The sequence below is a fragment of the Vipera berus genome, assembly GCF_964194415.1.
Source record: "Vipera berus genome assembly, chromosome: 1".
Taxonomy (NCBI): Eukaryota; Metazoa; Chordata; class Lepidosauria; order Squamata; family Viperidae; genus Vipera; species Vipera berus.
The window spans coordinates 132,555,766-132,571,125 of NC_138202.1; the positions used below are offsets into that span (position 1 = coordinate 132,555,766).

Consider the following 15,360-nt stretch of genomic DNA (forward strand, 5'->3'; position numbering starts at 1 on the left):
ATTATATCAATTTTTGTTTTAATGCAACAACAAACTTCTTTTTTAACATGTTATAGTATTGTTTATTTCTGATGGAATCTTGTTTTTCTCTATTTTGCATCCACAAAGATTAGCGGTGTCTAAAACCTCAATGGTGCATGCAGCTAGACTCAACTGTGCAAGAGTTAGCCTCACATTAACTGAATTTTGAGTGCGTTAAATGTGACCTGTTACCAATTTATAATTCACATTAAATCAAATATCATGTTATTTTAGCTCACACTAAGCGTGACCCATCTGTAGTAATTCTTGTCATACGTATATTAGAACAATTCTTCCTAGCAATCCTAGCTATTTAGACCATTTTTTATGATTGCTTCGCCTAATGATTGCTCAACAGGTCATAATGAAATTCACTGACATTATTAGACTAAATTTTAAATAAGTTCATTAAACATCCTGCATCAAATATGCATGATGATATGGTTGAGCTCGCACATTGCACTAAGCCAAAATATGGTTTATTTGATATAGACTTGAAATGCTGTATAAATCCAGTCTTTGTGATTTGTAAAATCACTATGTGGATTAACACAATATACGAAGTCAGTCTGTGACTAAGGAGGGATTGGATAATGGTTACAACAAGTGATAAGAGTAGGTAGGTGTTAAAAGGTAAAGTGAGAGAATGCAATTTTTCAGCTATTAAAATATTTATAAGCATCTTTTTTCCTCATTTTCAGTTTATTAGTAATGTAACAGTACGGGGGAAAGGAAAACAATAAAGAAAAATTGCTTTGACAAAAGCAATGCAAGCTGAGACAATATTAAAGTCATTAAATGAATTCAAATAAGATTGGCCAAGCGATTGTTAGTGTCAAACTGCTGGCCCACGGGCCGGATTTGTCATACCAAAACCGCGCCCACCCCATTGCCGGCAATGGAAAAAAAGTCACGATACATCGCGACATGTCATGTGACTTGGCGAGTTTGACACCCCCGGTTTAGAAGCTTGAACCTAAATATTTCCATTGCTGAAATATGTGACGTCACGTATAAAGATGAAACATACAATTCTGACTACATTCTGAATCAGAGGGTGATTAATGCAATCTGTTTCATACATGAGGAGGATGTGCTTGTAATTTTTGTCTTCTTCCTGGTATCTTCTATAAATCTTGGAAACATACAAAAATCAACAATTGTCAAATATGTATTCATGCAAACTATTCGGTTTCATTTTAGTAGTTTCTATGTGCATTGGGAAAAGTCACAATTTCCAAGAATGAAAGTTGAGTAAAAGATACTCATTTTTGTCGTCTTTGCAACTTATTTTGAGAGTTCTTAGAGATTTATAGACTGTGTGACTTGTGATTAGGTAATAAATAAGTAATAAATATCACATGTTAAGAGAACCAGAGAAATTGGAGGATTTTGTTTCTAGCTCAGATTAACTTGACTCAATGATTCACAAGCTAATGTTCTGCTCTATTTGTTGTGCCTCTAAGGAAAAGCTTGTTGGGCAAAGTAGCTTTGCATAGTTCTTTTGTAACTACACAAGAACTTTGGATACTCCTCTACTTGTTTTTTGGCTTAGGAGCCTATACTAAGAATTGGAAGTACAGTAATCCTAACTATGTATCCAATAGGAATTTTGGCATCATCAAAGCAGGATCAGGAACTAACTAACTAACTAATCAACTAATCAGTTTAGAACACTGCCTTTTTATTTTATATATGGATACTTGTTTTAAGAAATTCAGAATGAATAATAATGGTAAGTGCCCCTAAAATGAATACTGTACATTTGTAAAAATTTATAAAATTATTCTTAGTTTCAAAATGAATTCCTAAAGATTCAAAATCATAATTTGCTTGCTAAAGTGATAGTAAATAAACCACTGTATCAGGTAATTAATATCTTTATTTGTTGCAGTGGTAACAGTACAGTAAAACTCTAGCGTAATAGGCTATTAGGGAGAATGTATCACCTTTAAATTCAAAAGTTCATTAAAACAATTTGATGTAATTTACACATTCTGCACACTTTTGTCATTTATATAATTATATAACGATTTTATACAAAGGAGGTAAACTGATGAAAATTTTTTATATATTTATCAACAGTCATTTCATACCACCTATAATGCTAGACTCCAGAAGGTATAAAAAACATAAAAATAACCCAAACAATAAAACATCTTAAAATCCTTTCACTCAAAGTAAAATACACCTCCCCCCAAAAAAAAACCTATTAAAGCTTTATGCTTTATAACAAGAAACAGTTATAGCTGGTAATATTAAGAAGCCCATCTTGATAAAATTGCTTTCACAGACTTGCAAATGTTAGGAATGAAGGGACACAGGCACACCTTTGGAGGTAAGGTGTTTCAAGTATCAGGGCTATCACAAAGGCCTGTCATCTGATTCATGGCCCTCACATGTTCACGAGAATGGGACTTTGTAGAAAAACTGATAAAATGGGCAGAATCCTTTGGGAAAAGGTAGTTACCATTAAGAAAAGATGTAAAAAAACATTATTGCGGTAATTACACAAATTAACACAAACAACATAAATTGCATCAGTTGTCTAGATTGAGTTGGAAGATGACAACCTGTTCCCTATTGTTGAAGGTAAAACCTAAGTTTAAATTTTGTCTTTGTATACATATCTTTTGTCATATTACAAGTCAGCTTGGTAGTTATGTTATTTTTCATACAGAACATTTTAAGTGTTTTTGAAGGAAAGTGGCATTTATTTATTTATTACATTTATATGTCACCCATTTCACTGTCAAGTGATTCATCTGCATGTCAATCTTGCTTCTCAATATAATGTATTAATTATGGTTTGTTCCATGATGCCTGAGTTCACATATCACATTTCACAAGGCTAAAACCAAACAAACCACATTTAGATTTAAAGCAGTACGTGAAACAATCATTACAATTTAGTGGAGCAGTAGAATTTTTCAATGTAAAAAATTATATTTTCATAACTGGGGAAGATATCCAAGGTTTAAAGATGACATAGTTTTGGGATATCTGGCAATGTGGCTAAGCTTAAAGACCTTGCCTAAGTCAGGTGTTGCTGATGTTTACAATTACTATGATAAAACTAACGAGTAATCTTGATGCAGAATTTAATCCTTATTTATTAGCTGAGTTTTAAATTAATGTGGGTTTTCTGCAGGAAAGAATACACAACTACTCAATTTCCCGTAGATTCAAAGGAGCAGTGCTTAATGCTGTAGCATTTATCCATAGGTTCTCTAAACAGCTAAGAGTCTAAGACCTGGCCCATTGTTTTGCAGAACATTTATTGGTTCCTAAGTATGGTTCTGAGCAACCTTACCACTACATCTGTGAATTAAACAGTATCCTTTTTGGAAAAATACTTACATAATTCCGTCCAGTAGCAGCCCATTCAAGGCAAGTAGAAAAGAAGAGGTTGGATATATGTAAGCATTCTTATGAATGGGCTCTGTCTTTAGACGGGTGATAAATTATTACAAATCATGCATGAGAGCAGTTTCCAAGCTGGAAGTTTTGCAAGAGCAAATGTAGACCATGAAAACTAATGTGGAAATGGTAAGATTGAACTCAGAAGTGTCTTATACTAGCTGTGGGTAAAACCTAAAGACTCCATAATAAAATCCTGTAGAATTACCAACACAACCGATTCTGGGTTGGAAAAAAGTCCTCTATACATTTTGGTAAGCCATGGTTTGTTTAATGACGGCTAAATATTTGAAGCCACAAACTATGGCTTAAACTCTAAACAAAATTATGGCTTAGTGACTGGAGATTCAAACATCTTCCCATGCAAGGACAGTTTATGTTGCTGGCAAATGGTAAATTTAGAGGCTCTATGACAGGGGTGTCAAACTGCCGGCCCACAGGCCAGACACATCACAAGGAAACCAGGCCCACCCCATTGCCAGCAATGGGGAAAAAGTTCCGATACGTTGCATGACGTCACATGACATCATGAGTTTGACATGTCTGATCTATGACAATTCGCCACAGCCAACTTGCCACGGCCAACTCACCGCAAGAAAACTCACTGTGGGACGAGTTAATATCAAAGAAATGGTAGAATAGAATCATTAAAGGATGCAAAAGGAGGGACAGAATGAAATGTGAATGAATGACAAAAAATAAAATATTTTATTTATTTATTTTAAATAATTGAATTGTTAAATTGTCCTGTGGCGAGTTGTCCTATGGTGAATTGGCTGCAGTGAGTTGTCCCATTCCAAAATTTAGATATTATGTTACACAGTGTGCTTCTTTGTGCTTTCTCAGCATATTATGTGAATCAGCTCTTATGGTATGTAAAATAGCCATGGTTAATAGCATGGTGTGGTGGGGAAACCCAATCACAGAACCACACATCACATGGCTTTTTAACCCTTGGTTTCACTAATAGGATGGGAAGGGCTGGTCCATTTTTAATAGCTGGCTGATCTTAATGACTTCATTGCATCATGAAACCCTAATACCCTAATAAGCAGGCATATACATAGAATGAAGGCTACTGCTAAGCTTGTAAGCCGCCCTGAGTCTTCGGAGAAGGGCGGGATATAAATGGAATTAAAATAAAAATAAATAAATAAATAAAATAAATGACATACAGCTCGGTAGTGGTGTTAGGTAAGCAAAGAATAAATAAAGTAGGGAGGATTCCTGTGACTCATAATTCCAAGACACTGGGCCAAATTGTTGTGCAAATTCCCTTCTGTGCGCCTTTTCCTAGCTACAGATCAGGTTGATAAGAGCAAGTAGTTTTCATTGATGTGACTTATTCAATTCTTCCAATTCTTTCCTTCATTCCATAGTTTCCTGCAGTTGTATATTCTTTTAGGGAAATTAGAGGGATAGAAAAAATGGTCAATATCTGTGCTTGCTTACTTTAATCATTACTGAGGTTTCCCATAGGGCAGTAGAGATGATAAGATTTAACTCCATGTGGTGTATAACTGCTGGCCCACAGGCCGGATGCGTCCTGGCAAAACCACGCCCACCCCATTGCCGGCAATGGGGAAAAAGTCGTGATACGTCACGACACGTCATGTGACGTTGCGAGTTTGACACCCTCACATAATGCAACCAGTTGCTAAGGAGAAAAGTTAATAGGTTCATAAAGGAACATTTCGTCATACTCATGAACTACTTTACATATGAGATTTCCCTATATAATCTGGGAATTTCCACTATCAATTAATGTTCCATATCTGGCTCCCGAATCCATATTGTGTGGCCTCAGAGTTTTAAAAACTCTGCAATTTCCCACCAGGTTTTGGTGGCAAATAACTTTAAAAGCTGTTGAGTCTTTGCTTAATTTTTGCAAAGCAACAGTGCTGCCCTTGCCCTCTTTGATAATATTTCATTATTGTCCTCCTCACTATGCAAAAACTGTAATCAAAGGAAAGAGTGCAGGCTGCAGCTGCCAAAAACAGTGCTTGTCCCTTTCTCACCAGACATTGTTTACTAGAAAAGTTGGCAGTCTTCAAAGCTTCTCTAGTGCTGACTGATTTTGTGATGTGTCTCAAAACTGCTTTTGTATTTCCCAGAGTAATTCTTTAAATCCTGAAGGAGGGTTGCGCTTTGTATCTTAATCTGAATTCTTATTCAAATAGACTGAAGGCACAGGAATTTAAACGTGATAGTCTATAAGAGCACAGATAACATTTGGGGTTTCTGATTTTTTCCCCCCTGTAATACAACATACAAGAGACAAAACTTACAAAGAGGCAGAAATGTGCCACCAGACCTAGTGTATTGTATAATATTCAAGTCTGCTTATTTAAGAAAAAACAAGACTGTGTATTTGGAATACATAAGGAGACTTTCTTGATAGTTTCTGTAACCTTTAACACTTTTCACACCTCTTCCTCTTCACTGAAGATATTGGGATAATCTCATACAGGTGACATCTTTGATGTTCTGCTCAACTGGTATCTTGTTTTTGGACTGCAACAAATTTAATTTCAGATAAATACTTGTAATTAAGGACCTGTTTGCTAAAAGTTACTAATTTTACGAAAGAAAATGGCAGTGTTTACATATCGTGATATGGCCTGTTTGGTTGTGATTTAGTATGTTAAAGCAGTAATTCTTATTTGTAAACTTTGATTTATAGTGCAACATTTTAAGTGAGCCCCTGCACTTCAACAAATTGCTGTCAAGACAAAAAAGGTGTTGTGTTATTAATTTAATTGTAGAAATGAATCAACCATCATTGAGCAGACCGATCAACATTCATGAGATTACTTAAAGTAATAGATCAAGTCCATTGTTTTTCCATTTTACTATTAGTCTATCTCCTAGACTTTTAATTTGGTAAAATGTGCAAAACCAATTCCTTTTTTGAATGAGAAGTATAGAGTATATGCATGGTTTTCTGTATGCTGTTTTGACAGTGTTTCTTTGGATCTATTTGCTTGCTAAACCAAAGACTTAAGTCAAAACAACTGTTGAAGATGAGCACTGTGTTTTAATGAGGGTTGCCTGGTCAGTAAAAAAGAAAAAAGAAATCTTTCATGATAATCCTATAATTACATTCTCTAGATTTACTTGGCCAGGAAATTCTTTTACAGTAATGCTTTGACTGTAAAACTTCTTATTGACTTAGACAATCTGGACAGAGGAAACCAAACATTAGAATCAAACAAGCTTTCTATTTCTTTCTGGATCAAAATAATTGCAGGTTCACTAACTCTCAAGTTCTAAAAAGTTGTTTTTATATTTAGTCTATTGCTATTTCAGGTACCTATGTGTATTTTTGGAAGTTTACAGTTGAAATAGACAGTTTATGCTTTAGATTTGTGAACTGCAGCATTGTAAAAATGAAAATCCATTAGACCTGACTATTCTGGTCTATCATTTTATTCCATAAATAGAGTACAGGTAAATTTACTTAAGCAGAATAATCTATGGATATTGGTGAAGTCTTTAGTTATTTGCAGGTTTTGAAGCTACAACTAAAGACGCTTTTACATGAGAATTCTGCATAAAGTAGAAACATTGAAAGCAGATCCAGAGCTCTCTATTGTATTTCAGTATTAGAAGTGCCAGCTAAACCAATTTTCTTTCAGTGTAATGGCAGTGTAAAAAAGGAGGAACCTGCCCCACTTCACATCGGAGAGAACTGTGTAGAGAGAGTTTCCTCCTTTAAATTTCTGGGAGTCTACCTCTGTGAAGATCTGACCTGGAAAGTTAACACAACCCAGGTGGCTAGAAAGGCCCAACAGAGGCTTCACTTTCTTAGGGTCTTGCGGAAGAACAGGGTAGAACAACGGCTTATGACCCTCTTTTACCGGTCTACTATAGAGAGCGTCCTCTCGTATGGTATTGTGGTTTGGTATGCTGGTCTGACAGCCGCGGATAGGAAAGTATTACAGAGGGTAGTGAGCACAGCACAAGACATTGTGGGCTGTCCCCTGACACCACTGGATGGCATCACCAGGGCTCGTTGCCTTGGAAGAGCGAGGAAGATTCTCAGGGATGACTCACACCCTGGACGATATCTCTTTACTCTCCTACCATCCGGTAGGAGATATAGGAATATAGCCAGCCGTACCAACGGGCTGAAAAATAGCTTTTATCCGTGGGCTGTTAGGCTTTTAAATGGGACATAATCTTATGCAGAATTGACTTGGGAGGCCGGTGTGTGGTGTAGTTGTTTCACATGGTGTGGTGGGATGGAGGGTTTGTTGTCACTGTGTGTTGGGGGGAGAGAGCACGGGGGGGGGGGAGGCTCAGCTAATCTCAATGTACACATGTTGTACTTTGACAATAAAGGTTTTATTATTATTAAAGTTAAACTGTTGAAAGGCTCATTTGGCCTTTTTTTTTTAAGACATCCATTGGAAGAAGCTTTTCTCCCACTCCTTTTCCTGGCTCCTCAGTTCAGGCCATCTAAAGAAACTTGTTACCTTATTTATTTCATCCCATTTGTATATCTGCCCATCTCACTTAGTGGCTCTGGAGGGGCGTGATTTGTCAGTAGCTGAAACAGAAGTGAGCGGGTAAAATTCACAGGACTTTAGTCAATTCCTTTTTTCTCTTCCTAGTGGGATGAATTGGTATGCAAAGTTATTAGGTTTTCTTTTATCTTGTTTTTTTCCCCCTCTTTGATATGGAACGGGGTGAGGAATTTTATTAATTTATTTATTTCTGCAATCCTGGGCAGTGATTTCTGCTCTTTACTTTTGACTCAGAGCAGAAGATTGTGGATTGCCTTCAAATTGTTTCAAAGGATTTGGAGAGGGAAACCGTAATAGTAGGTGTTGGTTTTTTTTATATATACCCTTGATTTTGCTTTACTCAAACATTGTGCTGAGGCAAAATATAGTTTCTTTCTCTATGGGTCAGCATGATAGCAGCCAATGTTTTATTCAACAAACTATGGGTAACCATGATGCCTGAAACAGGTCTAATTACACATGAATTTATCTTCAAAAGAATCACTGTACAAACCCAATTCAGGCCAAGACAACTCAGAGTTGTTTACACCCCTTTCTGCTGTTGTACTGTACTTGTTTGCCTTTGATCCTTCATCTATAATTTTGCTGCTTTTTATTGATGGCAGATGTGCCATCTGTGTTTTTCCTCCATGCTGTGTTGTTTCACAGCATTTTGGGCTTTTTCCATTCATTTTCATATCTTTCCAGAACTCTGTTAGAGCTCTTTGTTAAGCCGTGGAGCTCGAACATAGCTACAGAACAAACCCCCACAAGGCAGCTGGAATCCCCATTGGAGCATAACTAAGCCTCAGTAAGTAAATTAGAGAATTAAGGACAGGAGCTCTCTTTTTATTCCTATCAGATTTCCTGTATTTTGGGAGGCACATGCTGAATTAAGGGTTTGCTTCTGGACGGGGGAGTTGGCTTTTATTTTTATGAGGGGTCCTTGGTGCTCTCTGAGCTTGCTTGTTTTCTTGCGGTCATTTCATTACCCAAACATCAGTGCTAATGAGCACCAAGGAGCTCTCGTGTCAACCCTGAGCTTACAAGTATTCTCCTTTATTAGCTTTTATTTTTAATTTTTGGATGCTGGGAGTTCACTGGAACCTCCATCTTGTACATTTAAAAGCAGCAGAACTGCTGCATTATAGTTAACTGAGGAGGAGGTTTAGTATTTTTTTTTATTGGTGAGCATTGCATTTGGAGTCATTCATTTGAATTTTGGCTTGGAAAAAGATCTCCATCCTGCTTCAAGTGGCAGAGCCTCTTTGAAGATATTTAAGTCCCTTTGGAATCAGGAACCATGTTGCAGCCTTCTTGTTAAGAGCATTTCAGTGTTAAAAGTCTAACTGACTGTTTTCAAAAAGAAATCTTAGACTCTTGGTGGTCCACATATACCTTTTAGCAATGAGTGAGACTAAAATTGTCACTCAGATATCTGGCCAAACTTAGTGGGAACTGTACATTCCTCTCTGAAGTTTAAGTTTGGAATTGTTCTGCATTTAAATGTTGAACTGCCACTAAGCATGTATAGTTGTATGTCACATATTCAATAATATCCTCACAGGATTTTGGAGGTTATGGATTTTATGATGTTCTCTTTTTGTCTATTCTTATCTTTATGACATCCAAGGTGCTCTGATTCAGCCACTTTAACCATAGTGTGTCCCTTCTTTCTACACAGCAAGAGAAGCCAGGTGTGGTACCTTGGGAAGAAAAAAAAGAGTGTCTGGCATTAAATTCACTGGAAATGAAATATTTTCTTATCCAGGATACGAAATCTCCATTGTTTATAGAAATAACCAGAGTTTTGAATTCACAGAAAATGCCTAACCTTGCTTAATCTTGTCATTTTAGATGCTTGCCGGTGTGGATTTTCTGAAATGTTCATAATGGATGTGTGCTTATCCCACATAAATTATTTCATCAAAGTTCTTGTTAAATACTCTGTAATGCAACCATTCTAGATTAAAGTGTCTTAACATGTAGTTTATATAAGAAAAACTTTAATAGTGCTCAACTATCTTTTAGCAATGTCATTTGGGTACTTTTACTGCTTTGTCTGTGTACCAAATGAGCTTGCCTTGGTTTTCAAGTGAACATTGAAACTATGATGTTTGGAACACACCAGAATATCAGTAATAATCAATGATTATCAAAAGGTTCTTCACACTTTTGAATGCTGAAGAAATAGAAAAAGATTCTCAAAATTCATCTGGAATTTTGTCTCATTTGGACTTTCTGTGGAATATGAACCATCAGCGTAAACTCTTCTTCATGTTATAAACGTCCCATAAAAGGCATTTTCACACTACAACCTTCTCACAAACTAGCCATTCCACTACATATTTTTGGTTTATGGTTGTTTATAGTTGTTTTTCCATCATATACATATGTACATATCATATGTATTTTTGAAAAGACACTATGTAGATTTACTAGAACAAAGCAATAGGATTAACTAAATAGCTATTCCTGTATTTAAGACAGATACAGTAGTTAAGAAGTAACTGTTTCCAAGATAGTTATGTTTTCTAAAAGCTTGCTAACTTTCTCAGTTACAAAAATTAATCATCTTGACCTTAGTGTGGTGTGCATAATCCAAAAAATATTAATATTATGTCGTGGTGCAGTGGTTAGAGTGCAGTACTGCAGGCTACTTCTGCTGGCAGCCTGCAGTTTGGCAGTTCGATTCTAACTGGCTCAAGATTGACTCAGCCTTGCATCCTTCAAAGGTCTGTAAACTGAAGACCCAGATTGTTGGGAGCAAGATGCTGACTCTGTAAGCCGCTTAGAGAGGGCTGTAAAAGCACTATGAAGTGGTACATAAGGGCTATTGCTATTTAGCCTCCACATTGAAGCTCTCTATATAGGCAGTCCTTGACCGATGACCACAATTGGGACCAGAATTTCAGCTGCTAAGCAAGGCAGTTATTAATTGAATTATAGCCATTATATAACCTTTTTTGTCATGGTTGTTAAGTGATCACTGCAGTTGTTAAATGAATCACTCAGTTATTAAGTGAATCTGGCTTCTCCCATTGACTTTGCTAGTTGGCTGGTAAGGTCACAAATGCTGATCACATGACCCTCCATGCCACAACGGTCATAAATACTAAGTTGCTAAGTGCCTGAATTTCTATCAAATGACTGTGGAAATATTGCACTAATGGTAAGTGTGATGATTGGTCATGAGTCACTTTTTTATTGCCCTTGTAATTTTGAACAGTCGCTAAACGAATGCTTGTAAGTCAGATACTATCTGCATCCTAATGTAGACTTTGGATTTCTTTATTTTGAAGACACTGCTGAATTTCCTAACATAACAAATATACCCCGTATATACTTGAGTATAAGCCGACTCGAGTATAAGCCGAGACCCCCAATTTCACCCCCAAAAACTGGAAAAAGTTATTGACTCGAGTATAAGCCGATCTGCCGTTCTGCAAGCCTCCGCCGCCGGCGGAGGCTGGATCCGCGCTCTGCAAGCCTCTGCCGCCAGCAGAGGCTCGATCCGCCATTTTGCAAGCCTGAATACACAGGAATACCCTGTGTGGCCGCGGCTCTCAGGGAAGCCCTGGCTGTCCACTTCCTCGCTCCACGCTGCCATTCGGGGCCCGCGCGTTCCCCGGGCAAATCGCGGCGCCCAGCAGGCGAGGAAACACGCCCGCTCCAGTCGCCCCCCCTTCCCTCAGGAGACGCGAAGCAAGTGACCACCCGGAGCTTACCGAGGACTTGCACGCGGCCGAGGCTTCGGTGCTTCCAGGATCGCGCGCACCTCTCCCAAGCCGCCGCCGTCTGGAGACCTGCCGAAGTTTGGGGAGGTTTGGGGAGGTGCGCGCGCACCTCCCCAAACCTCCCCAAACGTCGGCAGGTCTCCGGAACTCCGCGCCCTGCCTGCCTGCTTCTTTCCGCAGCGGAAAGAAGCAGACCTCCACGCCCTGTCTGCCTGCTTCTTTCCGCTGCGGAAAGAAGCAGACCTCCGCGCCCTGCCTGCCTGCTTCTTTCCGCTGCGGAAAGAAGCAGACCTCCGCGCCCTGCCTGCCTGCCTGCTTCTTTCCGCAGCGGAAAGAAGCAGACCTCCGCGCCCTGCCTGCCTGCTTCTTTCCGCTGCGGAAAGAAGCAGACCTCCGCGCCCTGCCTGCCTGCTTCTTTCCGCTGCGGAAAGAAGCAGACCTCCGCGCCCTGCCTGCCTGCTTCTTTCCGCTGCGGAAAGAAGCAGACCTCCGCGCCCTGCCTGCCTGCTTCTTTCCGCTGTGGAAAGAAGCAGACCTCCGCGCCCTGCCTGCCTGCTTCTTTCCGCAGCGGAAAGAAGCAGGCAGGCAGGTCTCCAGACGGCGGTGGCTTGGGAGAGGTGCGCGCAATCCCGGAAGCACCAAAGCCTCGGCCGCGCACAAGTCCTCGGTAAGTTTTTTTGTTGACTGGAGTATAAGCCGAAGTGGAATTTTTCAGCCCAAAAAGTGGGCTGAAAAATTCGGCTTATACTCAAGTATATACGGTAGTTCTTTTTGCTCAGTGAAATGTGCTTTTGATTTGCCTGTTTGAGAGGAATTCTGCTCCATTGGAAATTTGGTGCACTTAGAGCACTGGGATGTAAAGCACTGTTTAAATTCCAACTGGTATTTTTCTGGCATGTAGGCATGATTTAAATTCCTATTTATTTTTAGCTGCAGAAACAGAATCAGATTGAGTCTTTGGGCTTTTAAACATTTCTGAAAGTAGTTTCAGAATGACCTCCTCTTGTACCTTGATGTGAATGAGGTGAAATCAGAACAAAACACAGTGCAAATTAGCCAATATTGTGTGCAATTACTAAGTGAGGCAACTTCCTTTACTACCACTTCTGTTTTTCAGAACATTGCATAGAATGTCATTGTTGTAACTCAACGAGTTTCAAGGGTTTTACATATAGTATCCGTAGAAATCATATAGATATAAAATTAGTTGCCGTCACTGAAACCACAGCCCGCTCCACTTTCCTCATATTTCTTTTTTGCTGTGTTGAAGGTTATGTTAGACATGTAAGCATTTCCAAAATATACCTCACATGTTTTACGTGCTGAAAGGAAATCGCTATGAGAAAATATCTGTAAATTCAACTTTAAAAAAGAATTCTTTTGTTCCTTAAAAACCTCATAAAGTAGAAATAAGTGGTTGTAAAGAACGTGTCTTTTGGTCATATTTTCGGAAAGACTCAGTTGATAATTTAATAACTACATTTTTCAATTATATGTAGCTAAATGCATACAGTAGTTTGCTGTGGAAGTCTGTTGGGCAATAGTTTTATTCAGGAGCATAAAATCATGAAATTATACTGATGGTATTCTAGCTGTTTCTCGCTGGAACTGGAGATTGAGATAAATAAAAACTTTTCTCCAACTTGCAAGTCTAGCTTGATTTACAGCAGGCCTCCTATCCTGATGAACAAAGTTCTATTGTACAGAGGTGCCAATTCAGCAGCTTGCCAGGCATTCAGATGCTGGCATTTATTTTGGGGTTTAATAAGCTAATTCAGTAACTGCTAGTTTTAACCAGCTGTTCCAAGCGGCATGGCAAAGGATACTGTAGCTGAAACTTTTCCAAAGTATAACACTCCTTTCAGGGAGGGATCCTGTAGAGCATACAATGGTTTCAAGGTCTTTCTGTAAAATTGGAGGAGAAAAAAGAATGAAGTAGATAAAAATTATCTCCGGAGTGAAAAAATTAAGCAATCTTGGAATTGTGGTCTGATAATAGTTTGGATTCTTCTGTTTCTACCCCTTCTAAGTCATGTGAATGTTGCAAATGGAAAAAGTTTGAGGTCTATCAAACAGAAGATAACATAGTGGAACCCTTTTCAGCAGTTGCTTATCTTTTGCCAGTTTTAATGCTGATTTGTGTGCACAAACAGGATGAAAATAACAGTGGTAGGACAACTTAGTAGCTAGAATCTGTTACTCTTATAAATGTATCATCCTTGGGTGACTTCTGCTTTTGCAGAAAAATCAAAGTTCTTATAGCAAGAGTACAAGCAGACTAGCCTTTCTTTCTTTCAGCAGGAAAAGTACTCAGACTGTGAACTTAAGAAGTCTCCATAGTTCCCCCCTTGAAAACTTCTTTTCTGAATGTGTTGATGCCAAGTATATCAGACAATAAAAATTTAGAGTGTTTTTCAGGTAAAGAAAAGAGAAAAGCCTGAAAGGGAGGGGGGTCATTTATAAAACCGGGACATGAATTTAGTACATTGAATGCAGAGCTGGTGTAGCATGTACTCGTCTAATTTTAATCCTTGTCAACAATTTGCAGGCACTATTTTCAGAGCGATTATCAAGCCTTAGACAACTGTTGTTTAGCATCCTTATTTTCTTTTTCTGGCAGATGCCTATTCCACCTCCTCCAACGAAAATGGAGCAAAAACTGATTCTGTGGCTAATTTACAGCCCCACACGTCCCTTAATTCCATCCAGAGCTCCCCTGGTCCAAAGCGTTCAACCAATACCCTGAAAAAATGGCTAACAAGTCCTGTACGTCGACTGAACAGTGGGAAAGCTGACAGCAACATCAAAAAACAGAAGAAAGTACGCGAAGGAAGGAAGAGCTTTGACCTAGGTTCCCCCAAGCCTGGAGATGAAACCACACCTCAGGGAGACAGTGCCGATGAGGTACAAGTACACTTTGCCATTACATTTTTTTAAGAATGCTAACTTGAGCCTAACGTTTTCATTTCTGCTACTCTGCTTTTCAATAGCTGATTAAAAATCATGATTGACAGTCTAATCTACACTACATCCACACACCCTTTTTCTCCCAGTGCCAAGTTTACCTACCAGACATAGTCTTTGTCTCAAGAATCTGAAGCAGGTGGTCCAATAGGGGAGTGGTATTTTCATTGGGAAAATGAAAGAAATGTCTCTGTGAACATTCTGGCTTGTGCAGAAGAGGAGTCTCAAAGACCTTAGTGAGCTGAAAAGCTCCAGTTGGACTGCTGCAGGACCATCTCCACTCCCCACCTGCATTGGGGTCTATAACTCCATTCCCACTTCTGCTTTACCCTGCTGCAGGGGTGTCAAACTCAATTTCATTGAGGGCCGCATCAGCATTGCGGTTGCCCTCAGGGGGCCAGGTGGGTATGGCCAGGGTGGGCGTGGCCTACTGGGTGGGTGTGGCTAGAGTGCGTATGGCCTACTGGGTGGGCATGGCCAGCTCTACATCGTTTGCATCAAGGGTGCCTATGAGGGCCTGGGCAGGAGTGGGACAGATCTGAGGGTCTCTGGCAGAAGGAGGGTCTCTGGGCCAGGGCCAAGGCAGTGGGGGCCATTCCCTCACTGTTTCCAGGATGGCTTCGTGGGCCGCATGAAACCACTTCGCGGGCCAGATCCGGCCCCCTTGTTTTTGACATGTCTGCCCTACTGGAAAGCACAGTGCCTCCCCA

At 39.3% G+C, this 15,360-nt stretch overlaps 1 protein-coding gene across 8 annotated transcripts in view; it reads left to right on the forward strand.

Moving 5' to 3' along the window:
* The window catches only part of KALRN (kalirin RhoGEF kinase), a gene marked incomplete at its 5' end in the record, with an annotated part of 564,822 nt that overhangs the window by 489,722 nt on the left and 59,740 nt on the right, over positions 1 to 15,360 (forward strand). For all 8 annotated transcript variants that reach the window (XM_081316371.1, XM_081316370.1, XM_081316372.1 and 5 more), the window contains one exon: positions 14,307 to 14,590. In XM_081316371.1, the coding sequence (XP_081172497.1) occupies positions 14,307 to 14,590 (284 nt within the window). The remainder of the gene's footprint in view (positions 1 to 14,306; positions 14,591 to 15,360) is intronic.